The following is a 20,848-nucleotide window of genomic DNA, read 5'->3' on the forward strand; positions in this document are numbered from 1 at the left end:
CCACCATTTTCTTTTGCACGGAATGACTTGAATTCTGTGTCTGTGTCTGGTAAATTAACTGACCTGTCACTCATGTTTTTACCTTCTCAAAGGTGGAATTTCTCTCTAGGTTACTCTATGCCATAGAGTAGGCTAGCCTACAGATACATTCCACATGCACACACTTGCATGAGTGCGTATTTTCTGACAAGTGTCAGTTGAGCTAATTTGTCAGTTGCCCATGATCCCATGAGGTGTGATGATGCACATCACACTAGCGCCCAAGTTCGAGCCACACTCTCCTCTTGAAGACATTGCCTGCTTCCTGACCTAATAGCAAGCTAGCAATTTCTGCTAAGGTGCCTTGTATAGCCAGGGGTTGTTCCTCATGCAGTTGGAAATTTGGGACAACATATCCACAGGAAAGCATTATTAAACCGACTTTTCAAAATGCTGGTAGGCCTTTTCTACTGGTTTTGTACATGTGAAGATATAACAATGAAGTACTCCCCACAGGCTGCCTAGGCCTTTTCTACTGGTTTCTAACATGTGAAACTATAACTATGAAATACTCCCCACAGGCTATTGGTAGCAAGTGTCCAGTTATCTTTGTTACTCATGTGAAACAATTTTCCTTCAATTTTTTTTAGTGTTTACTGTGTTTGTTTGTTGCTGTTTCTCAGAGCTATGCTTGTGCACCTCTGCGCTCAACAAAGAGGCTCACCCGCGTATATGTGCGTCACGAGTACTCAATTTATTATTTTATTAAATGAATTGTCTCACATTGAAGTGTATCCTGATTTGATTGAGAAAGTATGTGATGTTAACTTATGAAAAAATAATTAGATATACAGACTAATAAATGATCAATGCAATAGCTTTTTTGTGCTTAGTGTTGATTACCGACCTTCACAGGATTTGATACTGCTTGTGTAGGAAGGCTACTTCTGAAAAATGGCATATTATTATTTATTATTATACACACATTCGCACACAAAAATCAATAGGACATGGCCATGACAAGGTCTGTCTCTGGAAGAGAGTAGAGAGTAGGCTACAGGCTGGCTGTCTGCAGCAGTAGGTGGCTGAGAGAGAATTTCATTTAAACAGAACCACATCTTCTGCCTGGCTCAGAGGCTTAGTTGCTGTACTTTCAAATCAGTGTTTCTTTGCACACCTCCCTCCAATGGTCAGCTGACACGAATGTACTCAGTGCTCATGCTACTTTTAATCTAAGAGGAGAATCATAGTTTGCCAGTCCATGCTGCAAATAAGGTTGATAAAGTCTGCTTTACAACTTCTACTTGTTAGGCGGTTCTGTTGTTGTTTAACCTACTAGCCTATAGGAGAAGTTGAATTTATGTTGTTTCAGCTGATTGTATCAACTGTCAGTATTCTATACTGCCCTATTTCACTCCTTTTCACCTCGGTAGCCCATATCTCAACACACACACACAATGGTGATTGAGAGCTCTATATGCAGTTAATGTAGCAGTTACAGCTACTTATCAGATTAAATTATGGCCAGGCCTCCCGAGTGGCGCAGTGGTCTAAGGCTGTGCAACTAGAGATCCTGGTTCGAGTCCAGGCTCGCAGCCGGCGCACAATTGGCCCAGGGTAGGGGAGGGTTTGGCCGGCAGGGGTGTTCTTGTCCACTAGCGACTCCTACTGTGTATCCTCCAGGACGTTGGTGCGGCTGGCTTCCGGGTTAAGCAGTGCGGCTCGGTTGGGTTGGGTTGTGTTTCGGAGGACATACGACTTTCTGTGTCCGTACGGGAGTTACAAGACTGTAACTACCAATTGGATACCAAAAGATTAGAGGAGAGGGAACAGAGAGACAATATGGTATCATATGCTTTTATCATGAAATTCTTGCAGGCGTTTTTTGAGGTGGTCCTAGGCTTTATGTTTGGTTTTGTTAAGACCATCAAAGTTAACAAGAAACCGAGTAGAAGCACCAACATTTTAGAACAGCAGTGTATTCATTATATCTTGCAACGGAAACCGTTCACCGTTTAAGAACCTGATGGATGCAAACAGAGCAAACGAAACAGGGAGGGACCTGCCTGAATTAGTCCAATAGAAACGTTGCAAAACTGTATTGCAACAGACTAAACGTTTTGCAACAGTGAATACACCCCAGCTCTGATAGCACCAACGCACTCATGCGAAGCTGTGGGGGTGGAGGGAGTTGACCCGTTGTCATGGGAATGAGACTTTTTTCTTCTCATGTTTTATGCGCCCTTAAACTTGCAAGCAACACAGTGAGCTAGCTAGTTACTAAGAATCCATCGATAATAGAAAGCAAAAGATTGTTTCATATAGAAATATTTGTTGTAAAACTTTGTCGGACTGCTCGGGGTTTGGTAGTCATCGAGAATCGGCTAGATGAGCAGGTGAGCCAGCAAGCTGTTCAGCTAGTGTGAGCATTAGCTAGCTAGCTAGTTAACGTGAGCTATTGTGGTTACAAAGTTCAAAATATGATGTGTCAATGTAACAAACACAGTGCTTGCACAATGAATCGCTGAAATGACACGCACGTTTTTTCAAACGAGACATTGTAGCTCCAAGATGTCTCAACTAGGCCTAGCATTGACGTATGCAGTTGGGAGAGCGTTCGCATGTAACGACGTTCGATAGCTGTCAGTCTAACTGTCTGATGTTGTTTCCAGACTAGAATGTTTGGGGAAGTCTTCCAAGGTTCCACAGAAGCAGGTAAAACGTGTTTCTTTGGCTTTGTCAAAGACATGATGAAGCCAAGACTGGTTGGGAACATGATTTTATTTCAGATAAATATTTCATGATGAAGCAAGACTGGTTGGGAACATGATTTTATTTCAGATCAATATTTCAGTTGTATGTGAACAAACAATGAAATAAATATATTCATCTTTTTTTTTTTTTTATACATATGCATTTGTGATATATTAAATGCACATATTTCCCCTGCATCTGATATAGGTGGTCCCTGCACTTCTTGAGACACACATGCTTAAAGGTATGTAGGCCTACTCCATGTGTAAAGATCTGGTATGCAGGGTGAAACAAACAACGACTGCTGTGCTTTCCATTCTAGACTGACCTGGATTTATGACTCCCTTAACCAGTTTTTTTACTTTTTGTTCTAGAAGCAGTGGGAGCCAAGTCTTTTACTGCCACACCTGGGTAAGAATTCACAGCAAGACCAGTTCTAACTGCGTCTTAAAACATCAGACATGGTGTTGAGTTGCCATGATAGTAAAAACAAGTTGATGTGATGCAAAAACGTATATATTTTTGTGTGTGTGTGTTTTGGTATTTTTCAGAAGTAGCCTTCCTACACAAGCAGTATCAAATCCTGTGAAGGTCGGTAATCAACACTAAGCACAAAAAAGCTATTGCATTGATCATTTATTAGTCTGTATATCTAATTATTTTTTCACCCAGGTCTCTCCACCTGGGAGATTGGAAGTGCTCTGTGCAGGAGGTGTGAATAACATTAGTGTTGGGTTCGCTGGACCGCCTGTGGTCCTCAGCCAAGACCTGAAGGACAATAAGAAACCACAGCAGTCGGTTTTAGCTGTTACAGGTCAGTAGAGCATGACAGGACTACTAGAATAGAAGAGCATTCCCACTGGGCACACGCTGGTTGAATCAACGTTGTTTCCACGTCATTTCAATGAAATTATGTTGAACCAACGTGGAATAGACGTTGAATTAACGTATGTGCCCAGTAGATTGGAACATAAAGAATCTAATTTTGCACCAATATTTTCAATCTTTTTTGCATGACTGCTGAAAAATGATGATGATGTTTTGTGGGGCAGGAGGAAGAGTGTTTATGCAGCACCGGGCCCGAACTACCCCCTGCTCTGTGTGTGTTCCCCCTCCAGCGGAGCCCCTCCCCCCTCTTGCGCCAGAAGGGGAGGAAGAGAACACTGAGGAGGATGATGGTGAGGAGGATGATGGTGAGGAGGATGATGATGATGAGGAGGGACACAGGGCTCCGATGGAGCTGATGGCTGAGGTAAATTAACTCTGCAGTTCACGTCAGACCAAGTCCCACGTTAGACTGACTAAAAATGAATAAATTCATATCAGCCAGAGATGTCATTTTCCCTGATTAATCGAGGAATCCAGATTTCTGATTAACAATGAGAGGGTTGGTCTGCCTGGATGGACTATGACTCCCATCTGTCTGTGATTTCAGTTCCTCAAGTCTGTAATGGAGAAAGACTTTGTGCTGGCAAAGAAACTGTGTCAGATGAGTAAGCCTGTTTGTCAAATATAAAAGTTCTGTCATTCATTGTTTTGATTATATGTGTGCATTTTGTTCATGTGTCTCTCATTGCGTCAATCAACCAATCAATGAATTCATGAATTAGCCAACCAGCGGATGATTGCTGTGTCTGTGCTCTGTTCTTCCAGTTCTGATCTATGAACCAAATAATCCAGAAGCCAAACAGTTCATTCCTCTCATCCAGGAGAAGCTGGAGAGAGGTGAGTGGCTCCGTCCAACACACACACACACGCACACAAAGGTTATTTTGGAAGAATACTTTTGGCCACTGTGGCTGTGTGACAATTGTTGGAGGTTGGATTCAAGTGGTCACACCAACCCTGGTTCTGGAGAGCTACTATGTGTGCAGGCTTTTGTTCCAACACTGACACACCTGATATAGCTAATCAAAGTCTTTGCTTTGTTCTTATACAATGTTCCATCAGAGCAAGAGGAGAAAAGCCAAGATAATGATTGTTCAGACTCCAGTGATGAAGATGACTCAGAGGACTCTGAGAGTGATCAAGATTCCGCTCAGAGCTCAGACAGCTCCTCATCATCATCATCGTCAGATGAGGAAGAGGAGCAGAGGAGGAGACACAAACCATGTCCACCCTCTCATCTTTCCCAATAGCTGTCAGTCACCAGCACACTGCCCAGTTTGACAGTCAAAAGATCAGTTAGTTTCTTTCCCTTTCGTATGAATATATAGATATAGAAATTGTGTCACTGTTTTGCATTTCACATTCGCACATTCTTACATTGCCTTGGTGAGGCCATCACAGCACAAACACATGGTTTCCTCATCAACATGTCACTGTTTAATCTTCATGTAAAGAACACAATAAAGTTCAGCATCATGATCTGTGTCTCTGGTTTCTTCAACACAAAGGGTTAGTTTCACTACTCATGGACTAAGTGGAAACGTACTCTTTAAATTTCTAGGAGAACCTGAATTATTACTAGACCTTTCTACACCCCTACATTTCAACATAAATGCACCCATACAGATCATCTTCAAAATTCCTGCGTATTTCAGAGGAGGTGCCACTATGTTGACCAATAATGATCTCTATAAAGTCCTGACGGGGAAGAGAAGACCAGAAAAGAACAGGAGGAGTGAAAGAGGACTGAGAGGGTGAAAGCAGAGGCATTAAGCAGTGGAGTAGACTGTGGATTTTAACTCCCTAAGCTCCCTCAGGTATGTACCATGTCTACTATTTTTTAGTTTGTTTTCTACTATTCAGCCTATAGGCCGAGGCTAGGAGGTATAGGATATTTATTTCCAAACGTGGTTTCAGCACAGCATATAGGTAACATAGGTAAGAGATATTACATGATTTTCACAATTTTGGAAATAAACTCCATCAACGCTCCTGACCACATAGATCTATCAACGTAGTCGATACCGCCACCTCGTGGTCTAAAGCCAACATGTCATTCCCAATCTAGCTTCACAAGCCACATAATTGAAGATTATACACACTGTAGCCTAAATGTGGACAATAACACAAGAAGAAAATGAATAGGCTATCACTTGTCCATTTCTCGGTAATAACATTTCAGGGATATGCCTAGTTGCACAAGAATCGATATGAGCAAAAATGAGTCCATCCCAAGACTATATCTGGTAGGCTACTATTGTCCAACTATTTTTTTCACATTACTCCTTTGAAAGGTGCAAGTGACGAAAAGAAAACCATCTCTATTGTTTTTGGTCGTTCCCTAACATCACCTTCTAGCTCTAGGTTAGTAAGTAGCCTATTGAGGACGTGATGTTTATCAAACTTCCGAAGAGTGACACTTCGGGATTTTATCTTGAAGGAGATGGACATTCCTCATGACAATCACACCAGCTGAAAAAAAGTCTCTGTGTCACAGAAAAGTGGGGAGTTGTCGTGAAGTGGGGAGTTTTTCCGATGCTTTTTTTCTGTCACGAGCAGGAGAAGCTTAATTTTGCGCCATAGGGAGGTAATGCTATGACTCACGCGTGCGTGCGTATATAAGGGGATAGGCGATTCAGGCGCTAATAAAAATAAATAAAAAATGAAACATTCTTGAGTGAAAAAAGGTCACTGGCACCCTGCTGGATGTAATTTGTCTCGCTATCTTTATTCCGATGTTGTTGGCTTTGGACTGTCTTGCGTCTCAGCACGTTGGGTGGATAGAGAACTGTAATTCGGTTGTTTGGTGATAGTTTCTCTCGACGCGACAACCTGTGCACCCGCAGACGGTAAGGTAGCCTATAGTCTCCTAGCGCGAGCGCTCGCACGTTTCCTAACAGCCTATTTTGTAATAGGCCTATTGATTGATTTTTCCATTATAGTGAGTTGTTTGCATTTCTTTTTTAAATATAATGCTGCACAACGCCCAACAACTGCAATATTGATGAGATGCACATTCTTATTGGGGTCGAAAATAGGATGGGATTGGTTAGGAAGGAATAAATATTTTAGCAAACGACCTGTCGCTTAAATGTTCGGATTTCCAAATCTCTCTCGTTCAAAAGTGTGTTATTATGAAATAATTAACATGTTAATAGCAATGGTAGTCTATTGTTATTTATTAGCCTATATGCGTGGCAGGATTCATTCATTAGCCTAACTATTTATATCAACAATGACATTGACTGATGCTGGGCTTCGCTGTGGTTATTCAAAGATCATCATAATTGAAAAATCGATATGCTATATGTCAATAAATCTTCCAACGGATTTCAGTAGGACATCAATAATCAAGTGTCTGTCCAATATATATATATATTTTTTTTCTTACAACCCAGATTTGTTTGAAAAAATGTGTCAAATAATTCCATTGCGCATAATTATGAAAGACTATTTCGTTTTGTATATTCCTAATTATGAATAGGTCTGATAAGGATGATTTGTTTGTGGATTACACGTATTTATTTGCTTTATATTGAAGACACGAAGACCTTTGTTTTCGTGCTCTCTGGTCTAAAAGTAGACTGAACGGTCTGGTGCTCTTCGCTTAGCTTGAGCGCCCAAGACTGATGTCTCAGAGATGAGGATGATTTCGCTCTAATGACCCATAAAAACGTCACTGAGGACTAGGGTTTATGTCCAATTTACTGCTGAAAATATTTTTTTTTCGTTCGTTTATATAAGGTAGAATATAGTGGCTATACATTTCTGTCAGATTTGCAGCCTTTATTTGGGTCCAGTAGAATTGAATGCACGTTATGTTATCGTCCAAAGGCATTAACGCCCTTGACAGAGGATCCCGCGCGCCCGGTGTGTGTGTGGCGCGAGACAAATCTTATCAAACCGGGTCCCACTCATTTATCTCCCCTCTGCACGTGCATGCAGCTCGCGAGCCTATTGACGTTGGAGAATAAATTATTCCGATCGTAGAGGCAGATAATAACAGCAAATGATGCATCATCCATCCTCTTCCTTCACTGCACTGCTACTAAAGCTCAATTTCACTGATCAAATTCAGTTTAGGTTGCCTATTTTAGGCAATTCAAAATAAATAATGCATAACTTTCAGACATAAATGCAGTTAATTATTTGTTTAATACTCAGAGACATCAATCTTAACCCTTGGCCGTTTGTTTTCAGCCACCGGTTGGTTATTTCCGTTCTGAATCTGATAAGAGTCCCGGAGCGCACGGGAATAACGGAGGACTAATGGCCACGTCTGAACCGACAGCCACTGGCGGGGACCAGGACCCCAACTCCGCCAATTTACGACCATCCACAAGTAAGTCTCTCCTTCCTCTTTCTCTCCCCATCTGCCTGATAAAAACGAGTCTCACCCGGGCTATTTACCGTGTGGGCGCTGTCGTTAATCATTCCGGTTAAAAACAGAGCTATCACAGCTGCCTGCCGCTGTCGAACGGATCAGCGGCGCGCAATGAGAAACGGACCTACTGTAATCGCCTCATAGAGTGTAGTCATAATGTCCTCAGCGCAGGGGATCCGGAAAGGAAATCGTTTTGGAATAGAAAATGTACAATTATTTGGAATAAGCCTATCGAATTTCCTTTGGCTAATTCTTTTTTTTTTTTACCAGGCCTATCAAATAATGTTTTAAATATATAAAGGTTGTTAAGGCTATAACCAATAGCCTAAATGTATGTTTATGCTATTATTTATTGGCTAACGATATATTGTGTATACAAGCATTAAAAAATATATATTGTAATTTAGCAGACGCTCTTATCCAGAGCGACTTACAGTTAGTGAGTGCATACATTTTCATACTGACCCCCCGTGGGAAACGAACCCACAACCCTGGCGTTGCAAGCGCCATGCTCTACCAACTGAGCTACACGGGAGGCCATTTAAATTCGTATTCTTACATTTTTAATTTTATTTAGATAATTTATCCCCTCAAAATCCTACCATCATGTAGTCAGTCCTGAATGAGAGAGCTGTTAACAGCGCAATTACGCAGGGAATGGCTGGTAATTGCAGCCACTCTGGTGTTCGTGATGATGGCTTGCACTCGTTTTGTAGTGACCCGCTTGGATAATTTTGCCACCGAACACTGAGAGAAGGGGGCATTTAGAAACTGATTTCTGAAATTAGCATTTTTGTCTAGCCTACCACTGAAAGTTACATTTTCGTTAACAAAAAGCCACACAACCCTCCTCTCTATAGGCCTAGTCATATTTCGTTTGGAAAATGTATAGGCCTAAAGGGCTAGTTAAACAGCCAACATGTCTGCCATTAAAACCATTGGCCTAATATGGAAAGATGGCTTCATGGGCTATTTGACAGAGGAAGAATGTGGATAAATTGTGGATAAATTGTAGAATAGTAAGTCTGACATTTTTTCAGGTTTGACAGAATGCATAATGGTTTGAAAAAGCCTGTGATGTTGTTTTGGTGCTCTGCCTGTTTCTCTGCTGCTGCTGTTGGATGTTGCCATTATCTCGCTGCCACGCTCTGTCTCACTCGCGCTGACCTGAGGCGGCTCGTGGTGTCGCTGTGTGCGAGTGTGGCTTGGGTAGCGCTCGCCTTCATGCGCTCTGAGTGACACATCGAGCCGTTATATCTGGGTCTTGCATCCGAGTGACACATCGAGCCGTTATATCTGGGTCTTGCATCCTAGACAAATAACACCACCATAAAGCTCATATGCATATAGATATGCCTTGTTACCGTTCCATCGCTTTGCTCTGTATGCTTGTGTGTTTTTTTGTTGTTGCTATGATGGCATTCTCCATCTGTATGTTCATGCAATTCTATACTGCCCGGTGTGTGTGTGTGTGTGTGTCCAAACGGCCAGCCAGACATCGCCCGCTCGCGCAAGTCAAATACTGTGTTTCACCTAATTAATTTCTGCTCTCCTTCCGGAGGTCATTTCACGGATGTTTATTTCAACCCGCCCCTTCGCCAGGTGCGTGCCAGTATTTATTAACCCCGTGAGCCTCTGATGGCCCATTACGATTGGACTGTGTGGATTCGGACCATTCGAATGTTTAGGAATAATAACCGCGAGATAGGGTGAAGTTCCCCCAGACAGTGATCTACTGCTGCTTCTGATGCATGTGTCTGCTTCATGCTTCTTCACTCCATTGTGCCATGCATTCCATACGCTTTATAAAAACTCATCCGCTGTCACCCAAATCACACTATTCATATATTCCAGAATTTGATTTTCAGACGTTCTCCCCAAACATTCTGTTTTAGACTATGACGCGTGGATGCAAGGCTGCACGCGGAAACTGGGGTTGAAGATCTGTGGTAAGTTTTAGACCCATAAACCATAATGGAGGCTATATGGAACACTGATGTTAGAGCAGGGCGGTCCGGGACTGTCACTCCACATTCTCATCTCCTAAAGGTCAGTTAGCAATTAGCTTTAGGCCAGGCGCTGCGCGCCGGGGTTCCCGCCCGGACCTCGGCGAGGCACCCCATGTCTCTTCCTATCCATATCTCTACAGTTAGCAAAGGATATGATGTAGGCCCACACTACAGCAAGTAACAATCCGCCTCAGAAATATAGATACATGCCTAAACAACGAATATTTAGCGCGAGATGAAGGTGTCCAATATAGGCTAGTTGTTTTTAATGCTGAATTAGCTGGTAATATGTTTCGTGCATATAGGCGAGGCCTAAATATTGTACCTTCTAATGCCTTTCTATTTTATTTTATAAAGGCCTTATCACAGTTTTTTTTAAAGCATTCATTTCCTCTCCTTTCCGTTTGGAGGTGACTGTGGATTTGGGTCCTTTCATGCAAAACTTCATTTTTTTATACGACCTGCAAGCCTTATAAAATGAAATGTGATGATGTCGATGAGATGACGTGGCAGTGCCTGTTTTAGGTTTGGTAAATCTGGGAGGTTCCATAAGGCCTCTGTTATCCAATCAAGCCAAGGTGAAATGGTTGAATCCAGTATTTTTCCAACAGGATTCTTAGACGTCCTGTTTTTCCTGGGCCCTATATTTAATCGTTTTTCGATTACGTCTAGGATTGGTTTGACGTCAGCATACACACATTGAGAAAAAAATCCTTTCTTTAAAAAATCCTTCCAACCTTCACTGACGTCAGACCAACATATTTTTTTGTGGCAGGTTTTGATAATGTCAAGAATGTCAATGTCATTTAATTGCTAAATGAGGCATTGTTACCATGGCTTCAATCCAAACACAAAGAAGGGAATGTAATTAGACTAAGAATAAATGGATTTGAACTCGAGAGTTACGATGCAGGCCTATAATTCGTACGGAGGGCCCACAGAAGTAGGGCACCTGCCCCGTAATGCGGAGGACGTCCCCTGCCAGAGAATAAAAACACAAAGTAACCTCCCTCATAACCCTGAACATAACCTTAATAACGAAATAATTCACCACAATGCACGAAGAAACATGTTTATTCGATCAACTGATTGATTATTTTAATAGAGGACATTTCTTTGGCCCTATGAGTAATTTTCAAATTTCTGTGCGTTGTGCATCAGGCCCAATAATTTACATAGCCTACCGTATCATATGAATATGTAGGCAGAGGGCTAAGTGCTTATAGGGTAATTTTATGCATGATAAAGAAATAATTTAGTTTCTATAAATATCCCCTCGGGCTGATGAGGAATATAGCTAGGGTTTGAAATCATTTTTGTGAGGAGGAAAAAAACAGAACAGTGACAATAGTCATCATAAAATGATGCCGAGTGTTAGATGTTGTCATATGTCAGTGTGTATTTACAGCCCATAATAGTCGTCAGCTCCTATCAATTAGTAAAGAAACGCGTCCTGTGGATGATAGGGAAGATTAACGAGAACCATATCAACCGGCAGTTTTTTCGAGGCCGCTGCTCTGGTGAGATAATCAGTGCCCTGTGTGCCAACCGAGATTAGCGGAATAAATTTAAATGAAAGGAGCTCTGAAACAGAAAAGGGGTTTGAGAGAGCCTGCTCTCTGTCTCATTCGATATTGCAAAAACATTTTTTACATCAGATTTTCATAGAATAATTTAATGAAAACTGTATGATGTGAAAATAAGTGTTTAAATCCATCCAAAATTATTAGGCCTAAAATAACCTTCTCTGGTGGTAGCCTGTTAGGCTATAGGTTTTTCTCTATGGGTTTTTTCAAAGATCAATGGGCTATTAATAGACACGGACTTTAATTAAAAATAGACTAGCCTATCCAGAGGCCGTATAATATCTCGCATCCTTCATTAACCCCACTCCATAATGTCTGCTCTATGAGCCGGTAATGACATGGACACTCCTCCGGGCCCTCCACACAGCCCCTGCACGCTCAGGCGTGAAAAGTCCGGGGGGACAGGAGAACATTCACCGCTGGACTAAATTGGGTATTTCTCGCTCTCGCTTGACTGGGTTATTAACATTTGTAACAGACCTAGATAAACTCAGGTCTCTGAATAAAAGTTATTATCGGGTTATTATCTAGAGATGTTGGGCAGTGATAACCGCGCATGTTCCCCCTCTCGTGCCCCTCCTTGTAACACCCTAGGGTTCCTGCAGAAGAACAACAGTCTTGGGGAGGAAGGCCGGATCGCAGGCTCACTCTCAGAACGCAAGAATAACCTGTTCTCCTGTGACAACAGCGATCGGGATGCCCGCTTCCAGCGCACTGAGACCGATTTCTCCAACATGTTCGCGAGAGGTGATAGATAACGAGTTAATTCTTGCCAGACTTTTAATATAGCCTAGTCCTACACTTTTGTTTTCTAATTCTTATATTTTCTAACATGTAGTGAACCGTAGCCTTACAATGTTTATAGTTTGATATACCATATTTATAGGCCCCATTCTGTAAAAGGGCATCCAGCCCCTACATTCGATTTTTGTTCGTTTTGTAAATGCTTTTTCCATAATTCTTCTAGACTTACTTCCCGCCAAAAATGGAGAAGAGGCGACTATGCAGTTCTTGTTGGAACTTGTGGACATCCTCACCAACTACGTCAGGAAGACATTCGACCGTTCCACCAAGGTTCTGGACTTCCACCACCCTCACCAGCTGCTCGAGGGCATGGAGGGATTCAACCTCGAGCTCTCTGACCAGCCAGAGTCCCTCGAGCAGATCCTCGTGGACTGCAGGGACACGCTCAAGTACGGCGTGCGAACAGGTACATACAATAGACCACTTAACTGGCAACAACAACATTAAGTGAAACAGGCTACAGCATTAAACCAGACGTTGCCTTCTTTATTATTTCAGGACAGTTTTTGTGTGCATTAATGACGTTTCCAATCTTTGTATTTCTCATATTTCCAATTGTGCAATTTCTTCCTTAGTTCTTCCGTTGAGCAGTTTAAATTAGTGTGAAATAAATAAAAGCAGTTCTCTTACCAAGCCAGGCAGTTTAAAAGCTTATTGCCATTGGAAAAAGCATTAGCCTATAGAGATCATTAAGACGGTTCATTCTGCTTTTTTTTTAGGAAACATTCCAATCCAAAACAACCAATATTGCTGTAGGCTAAAATGGTTAGGTTAGTCTATATGGAACTTGACCAACTGGTAGACCTATTTCCATATTGTTTAGGCTTCCTAAACATGTTTAACGCACCGTTGAACATTTCTTCATACATTATTGGGATGCAATTTGTTTTATTTTTATCACAGTGATCTGCTCGTGTTCACAACACTTGAGCAAAATCGAATTCTACACAAAACCATTTAAGCATAAGCTGTTCCCTTGATCAGCAACATCCAATCACAATGACGGGTCATTGTACCCCTGGTAATTCTCCTTCCCCGGTCTTATTAAACCAAGTACCGCCCGCGGGGACGCAAGCCTGCGTGGGATTTTACAAGCCGTTAGGAACGACTACAGTCAAACTATCCCTTGGGTTTACTTCCTAAAGACCTTTAGCTTAATTCATTGAACATTTACCCACACAAAGTGACGATAGTTTAAAAAACATTGTCGCACGATTTATGAGTTTGTCTGAATCAATTAGCATACCGCAGTTCAGTCTCATGCCTTCATTCCAATGACGCTATCACGGGCGCTGTCCATCGTGCTGAAATATAGCCTACCACGCGGGAGAAAATCCACCTGGTTATCAGTGGGTGCTGTGTCCCCATGTAGTTTCTCTGCACCGCCAAGGCAAATGTTCCACTGCATCTCAGGTCCCAATAGGAATACAGCAAAGAGTGAATTTGGGAGTTTCAGAAAATAACCTGTCTGAGTTCACATCAAATGGTTTGTTTTCATAACAGGAAAGAACACACACTGTTTCAACCCTTGTGGTAGAGCTGTGATTTTATAAGGTTATAGAAACCTTACAGGCAAATATTCCACTATGTTTTATTGTATTTTTTATTAACCTTTATTTAATCCATGAAGTCCCATTCAGATAGAATGTCTTATCTCTGTATTTCAGGTCATCCACGGTTCTTCAACCAGCTCTCCACTGGGCTAGACATCATTGGGCTCGCTGGGGAGTGGCTCACCTCTACAGCCAACACCAACATGTGAGTCATACACTGCTGTTTTTGTGTATGTAAAGGTGTATCGAAATCACTGTGCTGACTAGCCAACGTTTTACATTACATTTACATTTTAGTCATTTAGCAGACGCTCTTATCCAGAGCGACTTACAGTTAGTGAATACATATATATATATATATATATTTTTTATACTGGCCCCCCGTGGGAAACGAACCCACAACCCTGGCGTTGCAAACGCCATGCTCTATCAACTGAGCTACATCCCTGCCGGCCATTCCCTCCCCTACCCTGGACGACGCTGGGCCAATTGTGCGCCGCCCATGAGTCTCCCGGTCGCGGCCGGCTGCGACAGAGCCTGGATTCGAACCAGGATCTCTAGTGGCACAGTTAGCACTGCGATGCAGTGCCTTAGACCACTGCGCCACTCAGGAGACCAGGAGTGTTGTTCGTATAACGATACAATGTAACTCGTAAAGGGAATGTGACGATTATAGATTGCTAGAAAGCCCCAGCGGGTTGTGATTGACATTTGAAGGATTTTCACCATGTAGCAAAAATAGAATCAAATCATTAGTTCTCAGGAAGTGTGGCTCCCCTCATATCTGCTCAGTTACAGTACCTTGAAGTTAAACGAAGGCCAAGGCCTTTGATTGGCTAGGTCAGAGAGGTTTAAAATGGCTGTCATATAGGCTTGTTATATAAAATGTACATTTTTCACCTGACTGCTGTTGGCACTGTACCAACCATGTACAGAACAGCAGCCCTGAATACTATACATCTCGGATAACACGCACACACCTACACACACACTCACTCACGCACACACAGACACTCACAGACACACACACATGCCCCATGGGCTGGTTAGATTGCATATTGATCAGAGCCCAGTGTTATATGACATGGTGGTCCACTCTGAAAGAGGTTATGAAGCCCTGCAGAGCTCAACAACACCGGATACAGGACACATCATATAGGACACATCATACAGGACACATTATCGTTTTTATGCACAATCACTCATACACTATGTATACAAAAGTATGTGGATTCGGCTATTTCAGCCACACCCGTTGCTGACATGTGTATAAAATCGAGCACACAGCCATACAATCTCCATAGACAAACATTGGCAGTAGAATGTCCTTACTGAAGAGCGAAGTGACTTTCAACGTGGCACCGTCATAGGATGCCACCTTTCCAACAAGTCAGTTCGTCAAATTTCTGCCCTGCTAGAGCTGCCCCGGTGAGCTGTAAGTGCTGTTAATGTGAAGTGGAAACATCTATGAGCAACAACGGCTCAGCCGCGAAGTGGTAGGCCACACAAGCTCACAGAACGGGACCGCCGAGTGCTGAAGCACGTAGTTCGTAAAAATCATCTGTCCTCGGTTGCAACACTCACTACCGAGTTCCAAACTGCCTCTGGAAGCAACGTCAGCACAATAACTGTTCGTCGGGAGGTTCATGAAATGGGTTTCCATGGCCAAGCAGCCGCACACAAGCCTAAGATCACCATGCACAATGCCAAGCTTCGGCTGGAGTGGTGTAAAGCTCACCGCCATTGGACTCTGGAGCAGTGGAATCGCGTTCTCTGGAGTGATGAATCACGCTTCACCATCTGGCAGTCCAGGACAACGCTGCCTGCCCCAATGCATAGTGCCAACTGTAAAGTTTGGTAGAGGAGGAATAATGGTCTGGGACTGTTTTTCATGGTTCGGGCTAGGCCCCTTGTTCCAGTGAAGGGAAATCTTAACGCTACGGCATACAATGACATTCTAGATGATTCGGTGCTTCCAACTTTGTGGCAATAGTTTGGGAAAGGCCCTTTCCTGTTTCAGCATGACAATGCCCCTGTGCACAAAGCGAGGTCCATACAGAAATGGTTTGTCGAGATCGGTGTGGAAGAACTTGACTGGCCTGCACAGAGCCCTGACCTCAATCCCATCGAACACCTTTGTTGCATTCCCTGGCCATCAAGCTGTCCATATAATCAAGGAGGACTTTTACAGAATTACAGGTACAGTAGGCTATGGTCAGTTGACTGCCAGCAATGCTTTGCTAATCTCAAATTAATCAGCCTAGGCAACATGATAAAAATGATAAATAGCCTAATTCATCCCACAGATTTTCAAAACGTTATTGGTGCTATAGATGGGACACATATTCCCCATTCAAAGACCCTCTGGACCAAATGAAGGAGAAAATATTTTCACAGCATAAACAAACAGGTAGCTATTGAAACTGTAGCTTACACTTTCACTAAACCAAATAATTTTCAGAAACAGTCATTAAATTCAATGATCATCCTTACTTATTTTTTCAGATGATCTGTGACTCCCATGGGGTTACAACTAAACATAGAATATATTGTTGCCCGTGTTGTCATGACAAGCACTCTATGAATTCAATAAATTATTATTCATCCTACATAGGCTATGGCTGTGGAATGGGCCTACCATTGCAATTGTGACATAGGCTACTACAACATATTAGGCCTTGACCCTTAATAAGTGCTCTATAAAGTGAAAGCATTATTACTAATCACCCATGTGTGTAAGCTAGGCCTATTAGATATTAGAATCGTGCCACTTCACTTGCGCATTTATTCTGTCTGCAATTTTCTGCCAGGCTCCCTTTCTGGCTTTTGCGGCAGCGGATGGATTACTTTTTTTGGTAAATGGAACATATTTGTTGTATGTTGTTACAATTTTCTCTTGTTCTAGACTTTTGGGGACTTGTCTTTTGGCTCCATATATATAGTTTTTTCTGTCATCGACATGAGGAGCTTTTTGAATGTTGCGTGCATGCGCCAGTTGTCAGATCAACCAATCTGCGCTTCGCTTAGCCTAATAACTTAAAGGAGAAGCAGCCGTTCTGGAACCAATAAATCCTGGACTCCCTCATCTGGTTAAGACAAGCTGGATATGTTCAGGAAATCCTGAATTTGGAATACCCCTCTGGACTACAAGAGAGACCATAACAACAACACAGGAAGAGAGGAGAAACGTGTTAATAACACAAGACAGGACTATCTATGAGAGACCAAATGAATAACAACACAAGACAGGACTATCTATGAGAGACCAAATGAATAACAACAACACAAGACAGGACTATCTATGAGAGACCAAATGAATAACAACAACACAAGACAGGACTATCTATGAGAGACCAAATGAATAACAACAACACAATACAGGACTATCTATGAGAGACCAAATGAATAACAACAACACAAGACAGGACTATCTATGAGAGACCAAATGAATAACAACAACACAAGACAGGACTATCTATGAGAGACCAAATGAATAACAACAACACAATACAGGACTATCTATGAGAGACCAAATGAATAACAACAACACAAGACAGGACTATCTATGAGAGATCAAATGAATAACAACAACACAAGACAGGACTATCTATGAGAGACCAAATGAATAACAACAACACAAGACATGACTATCTATGAGAGACCAAATGAATAACAACAACACAATACAGGACTATGAGAGACCAAATGAATAACAACAACACAAGACAGGACTATCTATGAGAGACCAAATGAATAACAACAACACAATACAGGACTATCTATGAGAGACCAAATGAATAACAACAACACAATACAGGACTATCTATGAGAGACCAAATGAATAACAACAACACAATACAGGACTATCTATGAGAGACCAAATGAATAACAACAACACAAGACAGGACTATCTATGAGAGACCAAATGAATAACAACAACACAAGACAGGACTATCTATGAGAGACCAAATGAATAACAACAACACAAGACAGGACTATCTATGAGAGACCAAATGAATAACAACAACACAAGACAGGACTATCTATGAGAGACCAAATGAATAACAACAACACAAGACAGGACTATCTATGAGAGACCAAATGAATAACAACAACACAAGACAGGACTATCTATGAGAGACCAAATGAATAACAACAACACAAGACAGGACTATCTATGAGAGACCAAATGAATAACAACAACACAAGACAGGACTATGAGAGACCAAATGAATAACAACAACACAAGACAGGACTATCTATGAGAGACCAAATGAATAACAACAACACAATACAGGACTATCTATGAGACACCAAATGAATAACAACAACACAATACAGGACTATCTATGAGAGACCAAATGAATAACAACAACACAATACAGGACTATCTATGAGAGACCAAATGAATAACAACAACACAATACAGGACTATCTATGAGAGACCAAATGAATAACAACAACACAAGACAGGACTATCTATGAGAGACCAAATGAATAACAACAACACAAGACAGGACTATCTATGAGAGACCAAATGAATAACAACAACACAAGACAGGACTATCTATGAGAGACCAAATGAATAACAACAACACAAGACAGGACTATCTATGAGAGACCAAATGAATAACAACAACACAATACAGGACTATCTATGAGAGACCAAATGAATAACAACAACACAATACAAGAGAGACCAGACACACAAGTTACATGACTACAAAAGAGATCACAGACAATATAATATCACAACACATGGTAATGAGAGACCATACATGTTAATAAATGGTAATAAAACAAGAAGTGTTTGATAGTGACAAAACAAGATTAAAAAGGAGAGACACTTCACTTCTTTCTTGAACATTAGCTTAGCCAATCACCCTGCTAGGAAAACTCGATCTCATCTCTCTGTTGGAACCATGCCCTGAGAGAGAGAGAGAACAGGGACACTAAAGTGTGACGCACACACACTCATACACACACACACTCATATGCACACACACTCATATGCGCACACACACATCGAGTCATATTCATACACACACAAGCACACCAGTTCAGCCTGGCCCAGATTCAACAGATAGTGTAAACGCCCCATTGACTGCAGGCTCATTGTGAGCTGGTCTTAGCAGATAGCCCAGCTGGGCCCCACACTGACACACAATGGCCGCCCGGCAGCACTGAAAACCCTGTCACACTCAGCGACTGCCTGCCCCGGCTCCCTGTGGAGGACTCATTCTGGCTCTATTGTCCCTGTGGATACAGACTGTCTCTCTCTTACACTCGCACAAGCGCACACACACACACACACTCACACACACACATACACACAACTGACACAATGGTTCTCAGAGTCACTTAGGGGGTCTGGGTTGGGGAGAGAGCCCTTGATGATTATAATGAGGGCATTTAGGGGCTGTCCCATGGGACAGGTAGGTGACTGAAGGGTAATTTTCACCCTGAAAAGACCAATGATTGGCTGTGATTGTGATAATGATCGTCATTATAGGTATTATTGGCAGAGAGGAAAATAAAGGATAGTGATTTGTAAAAGGATTGTCCCCTTGGTCTCAACCAGAATCAGTAGATCTGTAAAAAGAATTGTCCCCTTGGTCTCAGCCAGAATCAGTAGATCTGTAAAAAGGATTGTCCCTTGGTCTCAGCCAGAATCAGTAGATCTGTAAAAAGGATTGTCCCTTGGTCTCAGCCAGAATCAGTAGATCTGTAAAAAGGATTGTCCCTTGGTCTCAGCCAGAATCAGTAGATCTTGTGACGTCACGAGAGGCTACACAGCTTTCAGCGGGATTGCTCAAGTAGTGCAAGGAGACAAGGTTCAAACAAAACAAGGATTTTATTAAAGGTCTTGGGAAATTAACGAAAATATAACCAAATTCTGTTCTCTTGTGGCTCTTTAAGGGTTAACAGTTCAGGGATGTCTCTTCCACATCCAAAATCATAGTTCTCACTCGCTCAGTTAACTTTTCCCCAGCCTTACTGTAGTCCACGTTGCAGCTAGTGGCCAACCCAGCAAAAAGTCCTTCCAAATGTCTCTCACGTATTTCCACAGGTGCATATATCCAAAGGTGAGTATTTCCCAAAGGTAAGTATCTCCAAATCCTTATATTCCTCATGGAAGTGGACGTGCAGCACTCTTGTCCTCCAGAGAGCCCAGGTCGGAGACTGTGTCTCTTCCCTTCCCCAACCTTCAGCTCATCAGCTCCTCATTTGTTTCAGCTGCGTGGGAAGATTGGCCATAGAGGGGTGGAGTTCCCGACCATACCAGCAGATGGAGCCATAGCTGTCTGGGTTTGCAGCCACCTCAGGGGGATGTAACGTCCCTCCAGGACACAGCCTCTCGTGACATCACACATCCCCCTCCTCGGGACCGACGTCCTCGTCCGGGTAAAGGCAGCGAAGAAGGCATCACGCCGGGAGAGGGCGTCCGCATTGCCGTGGTGCTTGCCAGACTGCTCTCTCTTCAACTCCTCCAACTCTAGGACCAGGGACTCAGCCTCCTGTTGTCTCTCCTTGAGTTTCTTACTGAACGCATCAGCCTTGGTTTTAGCAGAGTTTAGCTTCTGTTGAGCAGCTTTCAGTTCCTTCTCTCTCTCTGCCTCCGCATTCTTCATCTTGTTCTCCAACACCTTGTACTTCTCCTCTGCCTTCTTCTGGACCTCCTTACTACTGCGCAGGGGTCTCCTCACACTCCTCGATGGTCCTGCGCAGCCTCTCCAGCTCCTCCTGTTGCTTAGGGAAGGAGCTCTGTTGGGAGTTTAGCCTGGAGGATATCTAACTCTTCTGTCTTCATGTCTAACTGTTGCTTTAACAAACGATACCTCTCAGCGGTCCCCTTCAGACCAGACAGTTCTTTGTCCAGATTCTGTAGCT

At 42.5% G+C, this 20,848-nt stretch overlaps 2 protein-coding genes across 11 annotated transcripts in view; both read left to right on the forward strand.

Annotated features, from left to right (window-relative positions):
* The first annotated feature begins 2,147 nt into the window (after window positions 1-2,147).
* Window positions 2,148-5,100, forward strand: erich2 (glutamate-rich 2). 7 transcript variants are annotated; one of them, XM_041842702.2, is made up of 10 exons: window positions 2,148-2,375; window positions 2,652-2,694; window positions 2,941-2,977; window positions 3,108-3,144; window positions 3,285-3,324; window positions 3,406-3,547; window positions 3,852-3,985; window positions 4,169-4,226; window positions 4,387-4,458; window positions 4,684-5,100. In XM_041842702.2, the coding sequence occupies exons 1-10, from the start codon at window positions 2,368-2,370 to the stop codon at window positions 4,869-4,871; spliced, it is 759 nt and encodes a 252-aa protein (XP_041698636.1). In that variant the 5' UTR covers window positions 2,148-2,367; the 3' UTR covers window positions 4,872-5,100. The 7 variants fall into 7 exon arrangements, with proteins under 7 accessions (XP_041698636.1, XP_041698633.1, XP_041698635.1 ...); XM_041842699.2 differs by having other exon boundaries at window positions 3,288-3,324; window positions 3,786-3,985; XM_041842701.2 differs by having other exon boundaries at window positions 3,111-3,144; window positions 3,288-3,324; window positions 3,786-3,985.
* A 255-nt stretch (window positions 5,101-5,355) lies between these two features.
* gad1b (glutamate decarboxylase 1b) overlaps window positions 5,356-20,848 on the forward strand; it is a 28,556-nt gene continuing 13,063 nt past the window's right edge. The window contains exons 1-6 of one of the 4 annotated variants that reach the window (XM_041842688.1): window positions 5,356-5,438; window positions 7,822-7,963; window positions 9,901-9,954; window positions 12,195-12,347; window positions 12,568-12,810; window positions 14,072-14,162. In XM_041842688.1, the coding sequence (XP_041698622.1) occupies window positions 7,891-7,963; window positions 9,901-9,954; window positions 12,195-12,347; window positions 12,568-12,810; window positions 14,072-14,162 (614 nt within the window). In that variant the 5' untranslated portion in view covers window positions 5,356-5,438; window positions 7,822-7,890. The other 3 variants (XM_041842687.2, XM_041842686.1, XM_041842689.1) reach the window with 3 other exon arrangements.

The sequence above is a fragment of the Coregonus clupeaformis genome, chromosome 21, assembly GCF_020615455.1.
Source record: "Coregonus clupeaformis isolate EN_2021a chromosome 21, ASM2061545v1, whole genome shotgun sequence".
Lineage (NCBI taxonomy): Eukaryota > Metazoa > Chordata > Actinopteri > Salmoniformes > Salmonidae > Coregonus > Coregonus clupeaformis.

Coding starts and splice junctions, on each gene's coding strand:
- erich2 (XM_041842697.1), top strand. Junction 3,325..3,405: donor CAGTATCAAATCCTGTGAAG/GTCGGTAATCAA, acceptor TTTTTCACCCAG/GTCTCTCCACCTGGGAGATT. Junction 3,548..3,785: donor GTCGGTTTTAGCTGTTACAG/GTCAGTAGAGCA, acceptor TTTGTGGGGCAG/GAGGAAGAGTGTTTATGCAG.